Source organism: Garra rufa, chromosome 20 (assembly GCF_049309525.1).
Source record: "Garra rufa chromosome 20, GarRuf1.0, whole genome shotgun sequence".
Classification (NCBI taxonomy): domain Eukaryota; kingdom Metazoa; phylum Chordata; class Actinopteri; order Cypriniformes; family Cyprinidae; genus Garra; species Garra rufa.
Window position 1 is genome coordinate 27,300,387 of NC_133380.1, and position 21,798 is coordinate 27,322,184.

The 21,798-nt window shown below is 37.2% G+C and overlaps 1 protein-coding gene across 1 annotated transcript; it reads left to right on the top strand.

Moving 5' to 3' along the window:
* Positions 1-1,322: 1,322 nt before the first annotated feature.
* mmp19 (matrix metallopeptidase 19) lies at positions 1,323-18,749 on the top strand. Its single transcript, XM_073826281.1, has 9 exons — positions 1,323-1,475; positions 2,161-2,252; positions 2,527-2,660; positions 4,540-4,749; positions 4,980-5,225; positions 5,302-5,430; positions 5,535-5,699; positions 8,752-8,879; positions 18,047-18,749. Exons 1-9 carry the CDS (start codon positions 1,377-1,379, stop codon positions 18,278-18,280), a joined length of 1,437 nt encoding a protein of 478 aa, XP_073682382.1. The 5' UTR covers positions 1,323-1,376; the 3' UTR covers positions 18,281-18,749.
* The last annotated feature ends 3,049 nt before the right edge of the window (positions 18,750-21,798 follow it).

The window sequence follows — 21,798 nt, forward strand, 5'->3', positions numbered from 1 at the left end:
CAAGCGAAAGCTACTCTCAGCGAAAGCTACTCTCAGCGAAATCTACTCTAAGATACTTACCTGTTGCTACTTACCTGTGTCTCGTCTTTTCCAATCTCTGTCCAGATCCAGTCGTCAGAGGCGATCGAGCCGTAAGCCTGTCCAAGTCTTCAAAGAGTGTGTGTGTGTGCCATAAGTCTTCTGGTCCGTTGCCACTTCAAGAGTGGCGTTTGATGTTCGCCTCCCGTCGTTCCTGCAAAGGAAAAGATCCATTAGTCATCCACGGTCAACATCTACAAGTTATCCATTCTGTGAACTCCATTACTTACCTGATCCACCAACCGAATCCACGTATCTCGCACTGCTGTCTCACTTACCATTACTTACCCTGTTGTCCGTCTGCTTCCCTAACATACCTTACAGGAATTTTTTAGGTCCCCATAAAGAAAACAAGCTTATAATTCATACAGAATGACTGAAAATGTAAAAATGCAGAACGTTTTGAGCGATGGGTAGGTTTAGGGGTAGGGTTATAGAATATACAGGTATGTATATTGTTATTTTTACTGTTATGTTTACATCTGTACTGTTTGCCATAGCTTTTTTTATAGTGTTAAATATTTGTTCCTATTTTGTTTAACTGAATCTGAATTAAATAAAGCAAATAAATAAATCAGAATTTAAAAAAAAAAATTGTGCAAAACTGTAATTTTGTAATTTTTTTTACATTTGCAATAAATGGTTAGCCAGCTTTAGAGCATTAAGAATGGGTGTCTCAACTGTACCATGGTACTGTTTCAACTGTACACCATATGGGTACAGCTGAGATAAAAATGCACCTTATGTTTCTGAGCTTTTGTGGAATTGTGGAAAATATAAACTACTTATGGCTATTATCAATTAATTATATCTTAGTACACAAACAAAATACATTTTATGTGAAAATCACTTCATTTCAGCATCTAGTTTTTGTGTAGTGATGGAAAAAAAAGCAGAAAGTGTCTCTACTGTTACTCAGCATACCCTATTTGAGAGCGGAGTGGAGAGATTCATCCTTGCGCATTACAAGGATGCGCAATCGGTTTACAATAATGCGATCTCGCCATTTGTCATTAAAATAACTGCATAAAAACTGCCTAAGTTTAGGCAGTATAAGAAAGAAGAAAGCAATGTTTTAAAGTTGCATGCGCGGGCACGTATGGTGCGTGGTGTGTTTCTTTATGGATCAGTACGCCTTTTGGGTGACATGCAAGAGGAAATGCATCATGTCTTCTGGCTCGCTCTGAGCTCGATTTAAAACCACAAGACACCACTGCGCGCTTTCCTCACGTTCAGTCAGCTACAGATTATTTCTTCTTTAGACATCAAACCGCTGGAGCTTTGTTCAGATTGGGAGTATGGCTCAGTGGATGCAATATACAATATTTCTGACTGCTGTTCTGCGAATATGGTCATCTACTGAGACGAGCAGAAGACGAGAGTTCACAGAGGCACAGGTAACAATAATGTGATTTATCGTAATAGTACTTTTATGTTACTTTTAAAGTTTTGATATCGCATCGTGCATGTGCATTTTTTTAAAAGTCAAATAATCAATAAACTAACCTGAGGGTTCCACGGTTGAATGAATCCCGATCCATCCAACAGCAAAAGACAACGTTAAAAAAATAATAGGTTTAAGAATACTAAACCCAAGAATGCTGAATTAATCTTAAAGATTACGTTAAATTTAAAAATATTAACACAGTTTTAGTGTGACCTAAACACTAAACTCAATTCAGTAGACATAGCCTACTGTGATTACTGATTAGTGCCTCTTAATAATTTTTGTCCAAAATATTCTGGTTTTTGGGTCAAGCTTAAAATCTTTTGTTGTATTTATCTGTTAGTCCTATTTATTAATACATTAATATTGTAATCCATACAATGTTTTGTAAATTATGTATGAATTCCATTCCATTGCACAAAACATGATGAACGTCTTATGATTATTAATCTCTTTAATTCAGATTATATTTTCACAAGTATTTTAAACTAGAGCTTTAACTCTTTTAAATCTATTCCAACACTGATTATTTCATTTGTCATGATATTTTTAAAAGTTTTATAATTTAACATTAAACAATAGGACTACTGGAATAATTTATTAAACTGCATACATAAACTCTTCACATTTAATAGATGTACCTGAGACGGTTTGGATATCTAGATACTCCACTGAACCCAGAAGCTCAGAAAGATTCCAGTGAGTGGGATATGAAAGTGGCTCTCAGGTAAAACAGTCTACAGTGAATGTTGTCTATGTATATAGACTTATGTAGATTTTTCTGTTTATTTCCCTTAAAGCACATTGGTTCCTGCACATACTAAACATGTAACTAAATATGTTACAATTATAAATTAAATCCACAGTCTTTCCCTATTTTCCCTATGTAGTTATACTTGATAATGGTACACTTTCTAAAGTTAAAGTTTTTTATGACTTCTGACCTCATATCTCTGTTGTCTTTACTGCTGTGTTCTTATGGACTGTCATATTTGTAAAAGTCTTTTTCAGAAGGTGTCAAGTCTGCCAATCACTGGAAATCTTGACAGAGACACTCTTCTTAAAATGAGGCAGCCGCGGTGTGGTGTTGAGGACCCCTTCAACCAAAAGTCTTTAAAATACAGACGATTTGGTGGTGCGCACTTACTTACAGATTGTTTCATAATACAGTCAACCTTGTCAACAAATAAGTAACATTTTCTATTAAGTCTGTATTATAATGAAGGTTGATCTTAATGCATTGTTATGCATGCACAATGCCTTATTTAAAAAAAAAAAAAAAAATTAAAAAAAGAAGAGAGAGATTTAAGGATCTATTTGCAGAAACAACGAACAAAATAAAAAAATAAAAAAACTAAGAAACACTGGCAAAATAGAACATAAACAAGGACTGACACAACTGAACTGAAAACACAAAGAAGGTGGGGAAATAAACAAGGGACAGGTGAGCATAAACTGTAAATAAATGGAATCCAAAGAAAGTGGGCAAACAGGAATTAAACACAGGAACAAAAAACTGAAACAGAATTTGGCATGTATCATTTCATAAATAATTGTTCTACCACATTATAATACTTTTAAGAGTATGATGTACACAAATGTACCCTTTTAAGATAAAATATAGTCCCCATTGTTATACTGTATTGTGGATAGAATTTAAAGGGATAATTCACCCAATAATTTAATAATTTACTTACCCTCAAACTGTTCCAAAACCTGTATAAAAACTTTTTTTTAGTTCTTTCTTCTGTTGAACATAAAAGAATATATTTTCCAGGAATGTGGGTAACCAAACAGTCAATGGTCGCTACTGACTTCCATATAGTATGAAGAATTATATCAATAATATTGATATAGTATAATAATAATAATAATATATATATATATATATATATATATATATATATATATAGTCTATAGAGACCATCACCAGGGGCCTCATTTATAAAACTTTCTTACGCACTGATTTGATCTTAGAGTGTTCGTACGATCAAATCCACGTCAAAGTACAGATTTATAAAAACCGTCTTTGACGTGGAAAAGTACTTATCTCCATGTCAGATTCCAGCTTGGCGTACGACCGTTTCCTTGTGGTAATGCCTGGTATTGCAGATAGTTCAGCCTCACTATAATTTGATTTCTTGCGCTCCTTTTTACTTGCCATTGTGACAGAGTTTTTGCTTTAGGAATGAGCTCATTTTATATGTTAATTAATTAAGCAGGGGAGTTTCGACGGCGGAACATTCAGCTGCACACAATTCCACGATCATTTGTGATTTATAACCGAATGACTGGCATACGCATGGATTTCGTGGTACGTTCGTTTTCTCTGAATCGCTCTTACGATCAAATCAGAAAAGTTCTTAGATAAAATCAAGGATGGTTTCTACGCAAGTCTTTATAAATGAGGCCCCTGATTTAGCACACTCCTCAAAATATCTTCTTTTGTGTTCAGTGGAAGAAAGAAATTCACAAGTTCAAAACAACTTGAGAGTGAATGATGGCATTTTCTTTCACATATACCAAGCCTTCCTGTAATCATGCAAAAGGCTTTTTATTGTGGTCATAATAAGTGGTCCTAGACTGCTTAAGGTAAAATAACATAAATATGCATGCAATAAATTGCCATAAGAATAGCCTTATAATGATTTATAAATACAGGTTTCATAGGAAGTCTTATCAAAAAATGTATTTAAAAGACTGGGAAATGTTATGGGCCTTGACCTTCTCTGTATAAGCTCACCGAAACAACACTTACAAGTATTTGCAAGCACTTGACTGTGCATCCAGAATACTTACTTTAATTTTCTTTCAAATAGCTGTGACAAAATGGTATAAGATAATAATCAGAATTGTCAGAATGTGTAAGGTACACTCATTCGAATTGTGCTTAACATGCAACACTATGATGTATTATGATAAACAATCTAAGGATAAACAATAAAGGATAGAATAGAATGGCAGATATAACTAAGTAAATAACTTTAACTTATTTTGTCTTTCTTATTTCATAGGATTTTGGCGGAAGAAAAACTTAACATATCGCATTTACAACTACACACCAGATATGGGGAAAACTGCAACACAGACAGCCATATGCTCAGCATTTAAATATTGGAGTGATGTCACCCCACTCAGCTTTAAAGAGATTACCTATGGACTTGCTGATATTCGAATCTCTTTTCACAAGAGAGATGGCTGTCCTTCACCTTTTGATGGTCCTGGTAAGTCAATCTCACAAAATGAATTATAATATTTGATTTAATAATAAAAATTATACATTAAAAAATAACAGAACATGTATTATATGATTTTTTAATGTAATTATTATTAAGATCTAATATTATATGGTATGTGTTATTCTCTCAACCAAGATATGGCAAACTGTAAGATCAGGGACACAACAGCTTTATGAAGCATTGTTTTACAATGCAGAACAATAATCTTTTGTTAGGCCATGTTCTTGCCCATGCTGAAGCCCCTCCATCAGGAATAGTTCACTTTGATGAAGATGAATTCTGGACTGAAGGAAAGTATTATGGTTCCAATCTGCGTATTGTTGCGGCTCATGAGATCGGGCATGCTCTTGGTTTGGGACATTCCCAGTACAGCAGTGCTCTTATGGCAGCACACTACACTGGTTACCAAGCCAATTTTAGGCTTCACACTGATGATATCAGAGGAATCCAATCCATATACGGTAAGATAAGCCAAACATATAATTGAACATTTGCCAATGTTTATAACTTCTTACATAATTACTCATATGATTTCAGGTAAAAGGATCTCTAGTACAACCACTGCTGATGATATCTATGCTGTGACATATTCCACTACCATGGCCCCGTTTCCCAGGGGTGATGTGCTAGATCCATGCAGTGCTAAACTCGATGCTATAATGCTGGGTGAGAAAACCATGTAGTATAACAGTGCCCATGAAGTTCATTGATATCATGTAACATGATATAGAAAATATTATAAAATGTTCTTTTGTGTCTGTGTGTGTTAGGTCCCTCACGTAAGACGTATGCTTTCAGTGGGGATTATGTGTGGACAATAACAGATATGGGCCATAACTCTCCAGTAAAAATAAGTTTGCTATGGAAGGGGCTGCCAGGAAACCTGAATGCAGCTGTATATTCATCAAGAACCAACAAGACATACTTCTTTAAAGGTAGATTATTATTTTCTGCACATAAAAGCTGTGTTTTAATGCATTTTAAAATATGTTTTATTAAAAATTTGATATTAACTTTTTTTTACTCACTAGCCACTAGTGGTTTTCCAAATTACTAGCCACTCAGCATTTTCACTGGCCATATTTTTTTATTGGGAAATTACGTTTTAATATGACTAAAGTTACTGCATACTAAAATTTATTTAAATTGATTTCCCTATTTAAAGGGCATTTTCCCTACACGTATTTAAATGCATGCATCATCTTTCATTTCAAATTCGTATATTTTATTAATAATTTCACCTAATAGGGCTGCTACAAATAAAATGGAATCGTTATTAACAAAACCGATCTTTTCAATTGCAGAAGAAACAGAAGCAGCTGAAGTGCCATTTAGATGAAGCTAAAATTTAATGAAGCTAAAATGAAGCATGAAAGCATTTACATTTTTACATTGCAAAATTGCAACAGTATACATAATGTTATGAACTTGGTGTTTAAAAGCTTTTTTTTATTATTAAAAATATGAAATGTTCAAAAAAATGCAAAGATAAGCTACTATTAAATATGAAAGTAAACCGCCAATAGGTGGCAGAAAGTGTCTGTCTTTATGAATGGACCACTGAATTATTGAATTATCAGAAATGCTGAATCATTCAGTAACGAAACACTGCTGTATGTTGCTAAGATATGTGTGACTGTTCTGCTGTGATCTTTGTTTTAAACTATTTTCATTAACCATATCGAGCAAAAACAGTCAACACTGACAATATTGTACTAAAATGTTTATTAACTACTGTGGTTTGAACTCTTGTATAAAATCAATGTCAAATTTGCCAATGTCAATACAATATTCATTATCAATTGCCATTTACACCAAATGTAATAAAATCAGAATCATTCTCGCCAAAATTTCGGTGCTTCTCTAATTAGAGTTTTTAATCAGATTAGTTGTCTGGTCAGGCAGGTAAAATTCTTTATTATATTACTATATTAATGTCGAGCACCGTTATAAAATTCATGTGACCGCTACTGCTGTGTTACCCACCACTGCAATGCCAAGCCCTTACTGCATTGTAGTCACAGTAATTAATGTAATACAAGAGATGCCGTTTACTGTAAAAAGTTTTAAAAATAGACAGTCCACTCATACATACAGGAATGGGATAAGTCGAAATGCTCAACATGGCGGATGCCGCAGGGTGTGTGGATTATCATAATACTGATAGCTGATTCCAAGCTACGGTGCAATCATTATATTGAAATTGATTAAATTCAAATGATAAATACTATAGATAAAAAAGTATGTAGTTTGACACACAGTAGAAGTCAGTTTGTTGGAATCTGTCCTAAAGTTGAAAAGGGCTATGTGGTTAGAGCTGGTCCTAAGTCAAACATCTGGCCTGGGAAAAGACTGGATCAGGCTCACTCTGGTAACCTGGTGATGAGACAGTGAAACAGAAAGACACTAATATAAGCATAGACTTTCTTCACTTTTTCCCTTCACAAAAAACTGGAGAAACCCATGGCAATGTCTGGAGTCCAGACAGGTCAGGACTGTGTATGCCAGACTAGTCTCTAGGAGCAGCATTGAACATGGAGGGGAATTCTCTTCATCAGTCCCTGGGGAAGCAAGAAGAAGAAGGAGTGATTGGCTTAAGTCACAAGACATAAAATGTGGGATTGATCTTGTATTGTAGAGGAAGACCTGACCTCCTGAATGGTATTAAAGGGTTTCTGAACGCCAGGTATCTATTTGGTGTGTACCTCACTGCCCTGTGCAGCTGAACGCGGTTCTATATATTTTCACTCTCCCTGAACCAATGATCATTGGCAAAGACTTCAAATGGTTCATCTGACCATGGAAAGAGTTGAGGCTGGAATCCAAAGACACACTGGAATGAGGTGAATCTAGTACATACAAGTCACTGAAAGTTCTTAGCCTTCCTGTCACAGCAGGTTCTCGAGAAGCTGGAGATTTCTTGGATTGTGTTCTCTCTTTGACCATTGGTCTGGGTATAATAATCAGAGGAGCACAAGACCGGAGAAATAACTGTGGCCCTCAATTTGTCACAATGTCTTCTGGCAGGCCAGATGTGCTGAACAGATGATAGAACAGGGCCTCTGCCATCTCCAGTACTGTGGGAAACCTCTTAAACTGAATCAAATGGCAGATTACATAAAACTAATCCACTTCCACTAGAATGCAGGTGTTGTGGTTTAGATGGAGGGGAAAGGTTACAAAGTCCATGCCAATGTGGGACTATGGTCGTTGTGGGACAGGGAGTGGCTGGAATTTCCAAGATGGGAGACACTTTGGTCGGCACACATTTTCCACACATAATCACATGTTCACTTGAGCACTCAGATTTTGCCACAAGTAGTTTTTTTCTACCCAACTTCAAAGTTTGGATAACCATGGATGACCAGAACCAGGTGTTGAGTGCAGTCATTTCAAGAGCTTCTGTCATACAAATTCAGGGGTATATAAGTGTGGCCCACAGTACAAGCAGGAAGAGTGGGATCATGAGGTGACTGAGGCAATGAATATCCCATTGAATGAGGAAAAATGGAGGATGGGAGAATGAATATGAGGTCATCTTTGTAATGATTAGGAGTATGCAGTCAGAAGAGGGCATCAGCTTTGATGTTTTTAAAACTAGGTCCGTATGTCAAAGTGTAGTGAAATCAAGTGAAGAAGAGTGCCCACTGTGCCTGGCGGGGATTTAGGCACTTGGCAGAGTGGATGTACTTTACTCTTTTGTGGTGGTTATGATGACTTGGAAGGGTAGCTGGGATCCCGCTAGTCAAGTCACCATTATCTGTATAGTGCTTTTTACAACACAGAATCTGTCAAAGCAGCTTCACAGTGATAAACAAGAAAATATATACATGTATTTGATTAAACTCAGCTCAGTTTGGCTATAAGCAGTTCTAAAAAAGGCAGCAATGTCATTATTCAGCTTAGTTAATTCAGTGTTGATTCAGTTCAGTATTATAAATCTCTTATAAATCTCTTCTCTTCTACTTATCTTCTCTTTTTTCTCAGGTGAAAAAGTCTGGAGGTTCACAAATTACCGCCTTGACTATCGATACCCCAAAACACTAAAAAGAATCCCTGCCAACATTGATGCTGCTTTGTATTATGAGAAGAACAAGAAAATTTTCTTCTTTAAGGTATAGTGAGATTTTAACATTCTGTATACAACCTATGCTTGAGTGAAAAAAAATCAAGCTCCAGTTGTGGGGACCCAGAGCTACACAACATTTGTCTTTCTTATTTACACACCTGTACACACCTGATTAAAATCAGAAACCTCAATATTACTCAAGAGCTGCATAAACTAAACTTATATTGTGTCAGAAAATGTGTACTACTTCACTGCTCCTTATGCTGTGTGTACTCCTGCACTATTCTAGTCAACATTTGAAGTGGATCAAAGTTTTTGATCAAACAATACCCGTTCTTGTCTTAGGACAACATTGATTAACTTCTTTAATCCACTTCTAATGTTGACTACTGTTGGAGTAGATAAAGTGAGCAAATGCGTCAAATATACATTTAGGTATGACAATGGGCCCACAGCATTATTAAAATGACTTAATGATTGCCAAATATTCTTTAATCATCCACCAAATTAAAATTTGTTGCATACACCATCTTGTGAGTAAACAGAAATGTCATTTCTGTGACCTATAAAAAATACTTGGAATTAAGCTGATTTAATGATTAAAAACAAGAAACTTATTCATAGAATTACATTTATTTTGTTTTAAACTTTAACTTTAAAATTTGTCAGTCTAAATTTTAGAATGTTTTAATCAAATTTTGTGAAGGGTAAAAAAAAGAAAAAGAAAAGAGAGCAAAAACTAGAGCCACTGAATATTTGTTAAAGCTGCACCTCACGCTCTCTCTTCTAGCTCAAAAGTCTTCTCCACATTGGATTATGGCAGTGGTTTTCAATCCTGGTCCTGGCACCCTACCTCTTTGCACATTTAGTATATCTTTCTTATCTGACAGACTAAAACCACATTCACGACATGCAGCAAGGAAGAGCTAGTGACTTCCACTAACACAAGAAACAGTGACTGTTGGCAACAGAATGTGGGCATGTCAAATGATGCAACAAAGACATTGTAGATGCAACAAATGAACCACAATTTTCAAGAGCAACAACAAATATAGGAGCGGAGACTATGTCTCACACATCACTGTCTTAAGTACAGGGAAGACGGGACAGAGCAGAGTTCAGAGCGATTATATAATTTTACTGTAACCTCATACATGGATATAATAAAATGGTGTTTGAAAAAAGCTTTAGGCACTCTAATTGAATTTGATTTATAAAGTGATAGTTTGTGTTGTTAATTATATGATGCAGTGAGCAGTTAAGCACTGCTGCAGTTATGCATGTTACAGTTATGCATGCATAATGTTGATTATTAGGAACAAGAAAATTGATTATTTGTCCAATTTTAATGACGCTTTAGTGATATGTGGCAGTACAAGTGAGTTTGTTACGGAAACCCGTTTCTGCTTCTGAATAAAATATAAAAAAGATAATTGCAACTTTTTATCTCACAGTTCTGACTTTTTTCTCACAATTGTGAGTTTAGATCTTGCAATTCTGACACTGAGATATAAATGCACACTTGCGAGTTACAAAGTCAGAATTGCGAGATAAACTCACAGTTGCGAAAAGTAAAGTCAGAATAACTCAAACTCGCTTTTTCCATTTTTTTCTCGCAATTGTGACTTTTTATATTGCAATTCTGACTTTTTTTCTCGCAAATTGTGACTTTACATCTTGCCATTCTGACTATATATATAAAATTATAGAGATAATTAAAAGCAATATGAAGATATAAAAGCAATTCTGACTTTTTTCTCGCAATTTCGACTTTGTATCTCGCAATTCTGACTTTTTTCCCTCAAGAATCCAGTATACCAACCACGTATCATCAAGTATCCAGAATGTAGGAGCAAACTACTTCAAGAACTTCTATGTCTGCTACACATATCCCCAGATACCTCATTGGCATCAGCTACAGAAAGGGATAGCGATGGGTTGAGTTCTCCAATCCTTCTCACTCTACCATTTGAGATCACCATAATAGGATGAAGACAGGTGGTTTGCAGAGTTAGATTGCAGTCAGGACAGCGGAGTGAGAAATGACAGCATCTCCTTCTCAGTCAATGGTGAGAGAAGCCCACTTCAAAGTCTTGGGAAGCTCTATACTGATCTGACAAGTATCTGGATACCTCTGTGACATCACATCTGACAGATCCGTTGAGCAAAATTGACCAAAGCTTTCTCCTAGAAAGGTTTAAGGTTTGGTGTGACCAGTTCACCCTATACCAACACCTTATGTACCCCTTGAAGTTGTGACATCACCTTCACAGCAGTTGGACTAGATGGACTGCAAATCCAACAGCTACATCCCACAATGCCTTTCCAACACAGCACTGTTTGGGAGAAACACCTTACAGCTGCATCTAAAAACCAACAGCCTGCGCTACAAGCAGGAGAAGGTAAGACTCCTGTTTGAGAGACTCACCTGACCACACCATTTAAAACAGTTCAAGTCTGCTCCGGACGAAAGTTGAATGTAGCAGGAGTAATTTACTGGAGTAATTATTTTTCAGCCGACTTCTACTCCTTACATTTTCACGCAGTTATCTGTACTTTCTACTCCTTACATTTTAAAAATACCCTCGTTACTCCTATTTCATTTCGGCTTGTTTTCATTCCGGCTTGTCATCGTTCAATAAAAAAAAAAAACCCTATCCAGATAAAACGCGCCATCCGGATAGAGTGAATTTAATTGTGGTTGGATGAGAAGTATAAACTAGGGATGCACCGATACGAATCGGCCGATCATGCTTGCGCGTTTTGTCAGTAAAGCCGGTTCTGTAATCAGCGGTAAATGCCATCAGGTGCGTGATTTCACGTTGAGCCGTATATACTACACACAGCCGTTGTTTACCGACGAGCTGCGCAAATCAATGTTCATTATCAGTGTGAATGTGCGCAGCTCGTCAGTGAACAACGGCTGTGTGTAGTATATACGGCTCAACGTGAAATCACGCACCTGATGGCATTTACCGCTCATTACAGAACCGGCTTTACTGACAAAACGCGCAAGCATGATCGGCCGATACGGATCGGTGCATCCCTAGTATAAACATATACCATTCCGACACCCTATTGGTTTGTACGCGATCCATCGCACCTGCACATGACACAAATCATGTCAAACTCCAGCAAGGACATAGCCAGTGTTGAGGTCATTACTCAAAAAAGATTATTTCTTAAAAGTTATTATTTCTCCACTACTGGCTCATTTATCAAAGGGGCGCTTTCTCTTCGTCCTCCACAAATTAAGCTACAGTAGGTAGTTCAGTAGAGAAGTTTGAATAAATAAGCATTTGCGATTGACAACGCGATTGACAATGTTGTGATAACACAATACTTATAGGCAGCAACTAGTCATTATATCTTCCGCTCCATGAAACACACGTTAATGCTTAGTAGTACACATATATTGTTCTTTAATGTATTTGCATTGTACTAAAATGCATTCATTTTCAATGGGCATATATGTGGCTGAAACAGGTAGCCTAGTGCATCCCAAATTTTTCTACGTTAACATTTTAATATAACATTATAGTCGATTATGGCCTTTAGAAAAATGTTTTTTTGAGGAGGTGGGGTAGTGCATAATAGGCCCCTGTGGTGCGACCTAAGCTTTTGTCCTTAATGGCATTTTTTTCCTTACATTACTTTTACTTTTATACTTTAAGTAGTTTTGAAACCAGTACTTTTACACTTTTACTTGAGTGAAAAGCTTAAGTTGATACTTCAACTTATACAGACGTCTTTTTAAACCCTATCTATACTTCTACCTGAGTAATGAATGTGAATACTTTTGACACCACTGATATACATGATCAAAGCAGTGAGCCAGGAATGCCATGGCAATTTGACAATCTGGGAGGCAGCTGAGTGGAACTTGAATGCTAACTAAATTTCCCTCAGAAGATCACTATAACCATTGCTTCGTCCAGACATACATCGTCCTTCCACTATGTTGGTCTTGGCAGAACTAACCGTGCCATGGGAAGAAGGAATGGAGGATACATTTGATAGGAAACTGGAAGCTCCAAACTGAAGAAGGTCCTCAAAGTTCTGGCAGAGGAGGCAGAACAGGGGAGCTTTTGGCTCTGGCTCCAGAGGGAAAACAAGATGTGGGCAAAAATGGATCTTAGGGCCTTTCTGCAGGGGATGGTAAAGAGATGTCCCTGCCCCTGCTCCACTACCTTGATATATTCCAGGATTGAAGGAGTAAAACATCAGTAAATGCGGATGTGCGTCTGGGAGACGTGCTTTGATCATCTGAATCAGGTGTGTTACATAAGAGAGATATACACAAAATAGGCAGAGCGGTGGGGAACCAGGACCAGATTTTAGAATTACTGGATTGTAATAAATAGTTCTTTGGCACATATACAACAGATATTTACTCTAAATTTTTAATCAGAAACATCTACAAAATGGATTATATTTTGAATGCATTTTTATATACAATGCACTATATAGTAAGCATTTTCAGACACAGCTTTGGTTTGTCAAATAAGGGAGACAAAATACGGAGTGCTTTGGGTCACCAAAACAGAAGTTAAGAACCACTGCTCTATGTATTACAGGGGTCATGAAATGCATTTTAAAAATGTTTATAATGCTTTCTGAAGTATACTTATAAACTTATGTTTTTTTTTCTTCAAAAATGGTTATAATTTAGATATAAATGGTCATTTTCTACCGTGAATTTAGCCCTTTAATTTGAACGCATTGGAGAGGGTGTGTCTGCTATGAGACTTCATTGTAAACACTGATTTTTATATTATGATTACATTCTTGAGGTAAGTTTATAAGGTATTGCACTTGAGATTGATAGACAGACTTGAGTTGTTCATCACACACCTCCTTGATTACATAGGACATGATATCCAGGCATTTCAGAATGGTAGAAATGACTGACAGCTCCAGTCAGTTTTTTATGCTGTTAATAATGTGAAGTAGTCACACAACAGAAAAATTACACAAAACACAGTCCTTATTTTACTCATTTATCAAAGTCCAGGGGCCTCATTTATAAAACTTTCTTACGCACTGATTTGATCTTAGAGTGTTCGTACGATCAAATCCACGTCAAAGTACAGATTTATAAAAACCGTCTTTGACGTGGAAAAGTACTTATCTCCACGTCAGATTCCAGCTTGGCGTACGACCGTTTCCTTGTGGTAATGCCTGGTATTGCAGATAGTTCAGCCTCACTATAATTTGATTTCTTGCGCTCCTTTTTACTTGCCATTGTCACAGAGTTTTTGCTTTAGGAATGAGCTCATTTTATATGTTAATTAATTAAGCAGGGGCGTTTCGACGGCGGAACATTCAGCTGCACACAATTCCACGATCATTTGTGATTTATAACCGAATGACTGGCGTACGCATGGATTTCGTGTGTACGTTCGTTTCTCTGAATCGCTCTTACGATCAAATCAGAAAAGTTCTTAGATAAAATCAAGGATGGTTTCTACGCAAGTCTTTATAAATGAGGCCCCAGGCTTTAGATAGGCTTTATGTAACATTGTTACATACAAGTTGGTCAAGTACATCTTTCAGTAAAGTGTTTTTGCAAAGCTTCTATCCATTTGTGACTAGTTTACAAAAGAATAATGAAATGCCCCCCCCCCCCCCCCCCAACAATGCTCTACTGAACAGCACAACATAATTAGCAGGCATCTAAATCTTTTTCATTCCATTTACATTTAGTCATTTAGAAGACACTTTTATCCAAAGCAACTTACAATTGGGGAATACAACAAGCGATTCATCCTAAAGAGGCAGATCGACATAGAAAGTGCTCATAATACCATATATCAGGCATTGTTTAGATACAAGCTAGTACAAGCTAGAAATGGAACAATAAGAAAAGAGGAGAACAGAGTTTTTTTTTTATATTGAGTAGTGTTGAAAGAAATTTGTTTTCAGCAGACGCTTGAAAATGGTCAGGGAGTCGGCATTCTGATAGGGGTGGGAAGATCAGTCGTGCTGCTGCATTCTGAATCATTTGTAAAGTTTTGATTGTGCATGATGGAAGACTAGCTAAATAAGCATTGCAGTAGTCCACCCTAGAAATGACCAGGGCCTGGACAAGAAGTTGTGCAACATGCTCTGTTAGGAAGGACCTGATCATTCTGATGTTGTGCAATGCAAACCTGCAAGATCGAGCAGTTTTAGCTATGTTGTCTTTGAAAGTCAATTGGTCATCAAAGATTACACCAAGATTTCTGGCTGAACTTGATGAGGTAATTGTTGATGAACCTAACAGGAAAGACAAGAAGCTCAGTCTTTGCCAGATTGAGCTGTAGGTGATGTTCTTTCATCCATGCCGAGATGTCCGCCAGGCAACCTGAGATCCGTGCAGCTTCTGTTGGATCATCTGGTTGAAATGAAAGATAGAGCTGTGTGTCATCAGCATAGCAATGGTAGGAGAAGCCATGTGCCTTTATGATGGACCCAGAAATGTAGTGTATATGGAGAAAAGGAGGGGTCTCCAAGAACTGAGGAACCAGTTGATGTGCTTTGGATACCTCCCCTCTGCAGGCCACCCTGAAAGACCTACCAGTGAGATAAGATTTAAGGAAAGGACGTGACATACTTGGCCAAGGGATCACCATACTCGTACTCAGACCCTTGACCCATACTGAGAATTTGTGCTCTGCATTTAACCCATCTAAATGCTCACACACACCGTGAACACACACCCAGAGCAGTGGGCAGCCATATTGCTATTGCTGCTGTAGGATCTCAGCGCAAATCAGACAATTCAGGCGATTCAATTCGAAGTTTTGAAACACTTCTACAAACCCAAATTCCACAAGAGGCCCAGCATGTAGTAAAATTTGACACCCTGGCCCCAGCCAGCCTGAAGCAAACCTAACCAACTAGGAATATGCAACGTTAACAGAAAAGGATATTTGTTGACCATTCCAAGGAAGGAGATTGTCAAATTTGGAGCAAGTAACCAAGATTAATTGTCAAAGAGATGCACATCTTGAACATCACATGAGAATCATTAGAGATTTCGGTTGGTGGACTCCCCCACCCGGAGGACAAAAGACTGAGATTCCTTCCCTAAACTTTTGACCTCCCAGCTCAGAGAACGTATCCTCACGCTCCCAATACGGCCCAGAAAACTGCCTATTGATGTATATATGCACCTAAAATGATGCTAAAAAAAGGACTCATGAGCAACTCATCATTTCTATGCAGAACTTCCTATCCTCTTTGTAACCCATACATTTGCCTATTATGTTTTAATCACTTATTGTGTATGTCCTTTTTAATAACTATTGAATAGCTTAATGGTTTATGTTGGTGTTTGGTATGCCCGAGCTCGAAATTGCATTCTCGAAATGTTTCTGTAATTTAATTCTTTGTAAAATGTATTATAGTCTTGTTATAGAAATCATGTCCAAATTTGTCTCTGCAAAGAGCGGGAAATTGGGACCACGGGACTGATCAGATAACATTGTGATTTATGGTTTGGGAGGAGCAACCAGCAGTACCCCAACTTAGGACAATGTTCTAATTGGTCAAGACACCATTTGGCATGTGTCCAAAAGCTGAGTTTAAATACTCAGGACACCATCAAAACACTCTCTTACTCCTTACTCTTACGCTCTTACTCTTACTCTCTTTGTGCTTTGTGCCGCCGCGTTTCGACGCTGCTGGCCTGCATGCCAGCTGCTCCTATAAATGAAACATGAGAAGATCGTTACACTTCTGTCTTTTACTTTAATTCTTTTATTTCTTTCCGTTGAGAGTTTCGTGTTCTAGTTAAGTTTTGTGCAAGCCGCGACCGACCAAAACGTCTTCGCTGACCTGAACTTTAACAGCGCACAACTCGCATCCTCAGCCAACGCCCAAGACTTCACAAAGGACCACAGAACCAACCAATCAACAACCTCAGGAAACCCCCCTTTCTGGAACGACGCGACGAAAGGAATTCCCTCAACACAAGGCAACGCAAGTACAACCTCCAGATTCTACTGAACTGGTGCATTTGATATAAAGTTTAATAACCTCTTTGAGAGACTCAATACGAGGGTTAATTAAGTGATTGATGGTTGTTCAGGTCTAAGCAATTACACATATTGCTATAAACTTGGGACTTCATATTTTCATTCCTCTAAACTCATTCTTTCCTCACTTTCTCTTTCTGCAACCTGTGTGAATGCATGTGTTTATGTTAGATTAGTTTGTATGTGTTAGGTTTATCCAATAAAATCATATTTTTATTAGAAAAGATAAGTATCTTGTGTTTCGTGCTTACAAGTTAATGTCTTAAACTGCAGATTTTGCTACTGTGCTAATACAGTGTTTTCACTATATTCTGGATAGTAATATCCATTGCAGAGTTTCTGTTACACGGCTTGTTTAATGAATCGCGGGTCGACTCTGAACAGCCGTAAAACAGCACTTTGTTTAAATTCCCTTTTGAATTATATTCGATTCCCTTTGAGCTAAATATTAAATGTACATAATCGCTACACTGCAGTGCCCGGGAGCAGTTGGGGGTTCAGTGCCTTGCTCAAGGGAGAGAGGAGAGAGCGCTGTACATTCACTCCACCCACCTACAATCCCTGCCGGACCTGAGACTCAAACCTGCAACCTTCGGTTACAAGTCAGACTCTCTAACCATTAGGCCACAGCTGCCCCAGCGAAGTGGAACCCCTGTGATGATTCACAGTGTCAAAAGCGGTAGATAGATTCAGAAAAATAAGTACTGATGATCTGGAAGGCTTCAGTGACTGACAGCAGTGCAGTTTCAGTTGAAGGGCCACTCCTGAAATCTGACTGGTTAGCATCCAGTTGGTTGTTCTGTTAGAAAAACAATGCTACCTGGTTGAAAACGACTCATTCAAGTGTTTTTGCTATGAATGGAAGGAGAGAGACAGGTCTGTAGTTTTCTATAAGTGAAGTGTTTAATGTTGGTTTTTTGAGCAGTGGGGTTGCCTGAGCCTGCTTGAATGCAGTGGGGAAAGAGCTTGTAAGGAGAGATGTGTTGATGATGTGTGAGTGCTGGTAAAAGTGTAGGAGAAGGTGTAAAGGGATAGGATCTAGTGGGCATGTTGTCGGATGATCCTATTTTAGTATCTCTAGATTTTTTTATAGTAAAAGGACCTTTTTATATGTTAAAAGATCGAGGACATTTTTTTTTTCTTATTCATGACCACTTTAGATCATTAACTGATTTATTTTTTTTTTTCTTAGGGCTCAGGCTATTGGCAGTGGGATGAAATGGTTTATAATGACCTCAGCATTTATCCCAAACCCATTACCCGTCTGTTTACTGGCATCCCATCAAATCCTGATGCAGCTTTTACATGGAACAATGGGAAGATGTATTTCTTCAAAGGTGACAAGTACTGGCGCTTAAACGAACAACTAATTGTTGATTCTGGCTACCCACTTAGCAAGCGTGTCCGCTGGATGAGGTGCAACTAATTTGCACTGTTTCCATTTAAACTAAAAGAACATTTAAAGCTACCCTATATAACTTTCTGCCCTCAGCTTCACACTTCCCAAAGCCAAAGCTACTTTTCTCTGTGACGCATGGGTGGATGATGTATGTATGCAATTTCCAGTTGCGCTTTATTTTACAGTACATGTACAGAAAGTTCTGGTAATATAAGGTAACTACATGGGGTAGGGTTATGTTTAGTGGTTCAGGGTTAGTACCTAGTTATTACTAATTACTATAATAAGTACATAGTATGTACATGAGGAACAGGACTGTAAAATAAAGTGCTACCCAATTTCCACTAAAATGCTTCCAGACAGTTCTAAAAAAAACAAATCATTATTGTAGGTTTATGAAAAATGTAATTTGTTAAAGACATGGCTTAGAAAATGTATTTATTTATTTTTATTTTATAATAATGTTGCTTCAAAGACATTGTTAATACACTAAGAAACTTTAATTGATTTGATCTTTGTGCACCATGAGATGCATCATGCACATCATATGTTCAAACAGCATTTCAAAAAACATTCTGCTGTATACAGATATTGGATATTGACATGAATATTGAAACTAACAAATTATCTGCATATGTATTCAGACATTTTCCTGGCATGGGAATTCTTCTCCAGCTCAGAAGAATTCCTATTTCTCTGGATTATGTCAGAGATATGTTTACACTTTAATTGTAGTTAACCTGTAGCAAATTCAACTAATTTAGAAAGGCACACACTTGCATATAACAGTGGTTCTCAATTCTGGACCCGGCACCCCACTGCTCTGCACAAATACAGAGATAATAATAAAAACCTGATACAAAGTGCTCTCAGCCTGAGCTGAAGGTTCATCTTTCTTTACATATCAACAATTAAACAATCATATGTCTTTTGAGAGCAAAGAAAGGCTGTGTGGGAGAACCCTTATGTGGAGTTGGTTTGGGTAAGTTTTATGCTAAATACTAACCTCTGGCTTATTTAGAATACTCCAAATTCATTAACATTACAACAAGGATAAGAACAAATTTGTGAGTGTATGCACTTTTTGTGAATTGCATCACTGGTCCCATTCAACTCTAACAGAGCTAAAGAGGATCCCAATCCAGATTTGCAAAGTTTGCAGATTTGCTTGTTGCATAATACTCAAAAACAAAAAGTCTTGAGGCTGTAATTGTGACTAACAGTGCTTCAACTCTGAGTACTGAATACTGAGTACTGAGTTAAGGGTCTTTGCCTTGTCATTATGGGATATGGAATGTTAAAAAGTAGTTTATGATACGGTTGCAACATAAAAAGTTTTTTAAAAACTGTATATATGTAAAACTGTTGGGAGCTGTGCTTTATAGACATGTTGTGGCTCTTATAGTATGTTGAAATAATAATTTTAAGTTCATGTATTAATTTCATTTTCCTGGAAATATATTCTGTTATATTTGTATAGTTGTAGTTTCATTTTAAGACTTAATACAACACACACAACAATTTGTTTTTGTTGTCAGTTGCTTGAATAAGTATTTTTATATTGTACTTTCCCATTTTAACATGACAAGAATCCAATATATTGTTTAAATATGATTTGATAGTATTCTTTAAAAGACTGTAAAACTACTTAAGGGGCCAGTTTTATTTTGTATGTACTCTGCTGAAATCAAATGTACTGCAATACAAGCAACAAGAAGCTCAACAATCCCTAGTTGTTATGATTTGTTATGATTCTCACACAGAAATGTCAGCAGGATGCACTATAGGAAGAAGGCAGTCCGACTAAGGAAATGTCATACTGTGGATAGCGTTCTGCTGGGAAACCTTGGGTCTTGGCATTCATATGAATGTTACTTTGACACATACCACCTACCTAAAGATTGTTGCAGACCATATACACCCCTTTATGACAGTTGTGTTGCCTGATGGCTGTGGCTTCTTTCAGCACTTGCAAAAAAATGCTCAGGAATGGTTTGAGGAACATGGCAAAGAGTTCACAGTGTGGCTTTTCCCCAGTTCCCCAGTTCTTAGTCTGACTGAGCATCTGTGGAATGTGCTGGACCAACGAATCCAATCCATGGAGGGCCCGCCTCACAACTTAATGGTGCCAGATACCAAAGGACACATTCAGAGGTCTTGTGGAGACCATGTCTCGACACACCAAAGCTTCTTTGGCAGCACGAGGGGGACCTACATGATATTAAGCAGGTGGTTTTTATGTTTTGGCTAATCAGTGTATATTTGTTGGACTGGTGCACTCTGTAAAAACCTTTACTATTGTATATTTTATTTGTATACTAAACACTTCATAAAAACTGCAGAAAATAGGTTATTACATAATTCATTCAAACACACTTACTGTAGTTATTAAGCACTATTTACACAACATATTTCAATTGTATATTATTAGTCTTTGAGTATTGCTGGAGTATTTGCACACCTGTCCTGAATCACACCATAACTGACAGCATATAAACAAATATTTGGTTCCTTGAGTCCTATGATAGCCCTGTGTTTGTGAACCTATTATAATAAAATGCTGACTCTTGTTATTAGAGTTTTATGAAAATTACAAAAAAAAAAAAAAGATGATTCATTATCTGTGACATACATGTGAAACTCATTCCTTTCTCTAATCACTTCATATAAATGACTGTTGCACAAACACACAGCTGTGTGGGCTGTTTCTTCTCACCGAGATGTCAAAGTCTGAAGCAGACTGTGCTCATTGGGGGCAGGGGGGAAACCTGGAAACTTCAAGAGCCAAGACTCTGTTCATTCTGAACTGTTCACACTTCAGTTACTGAAATGTGCTGAGGTTTTGATTGCAAGATTATGTATCTCAAGATGCCAACAACATCCATTAAAAATTGCTGTATACCATGTAACACAGTACCATGTGTCAGTATTATGCCAAGTCACCAAAGTATAAAGTGGCAGGATCTTGTTCCCATATTTGTGTGAGTGTGCACCTTATATGTACAGTAATTTGTAATGTTTTCATGTAATATCTTGTGTTTTAATTCCAGTTGTACATATTTTCTTTCCACAAATTTGAACACAATATAAGGCCATTTGGTTTATTCACCAGAACACAATAGAATCTTCATACAATTGAGTACTTAGTACAGTTCACTTACTGGCAATGCAAAATGCATGTTTAAAATACTCTTGCATTATGCAACAGACAAAATATCCATAATGTTTGCACTTGTATCTTACTGGTGCATTTTCTAAAGATGCGATGAAGATATGACACAGCCATGAGGTTTTGTGCTGCAGCCTAGAACAGAGTTTGCTGCCAGCGCAGTGAATGGTCTCACTGTACTACATGAATTTACTGTGGATGACCTTTTCATGGTAAGAGTGAATTATAGTAATTTGGTCTGTAAACTCTGTTTATTGTGTCACATGGCACATGTAAAATGCCTGTATTTGATACAGTACTTAAATGGAATATTTCTAACTTCTTCTGATGTGTTTCTAATCAAGTTGATGGACACAGTCGTTGACTGTTTCATCTT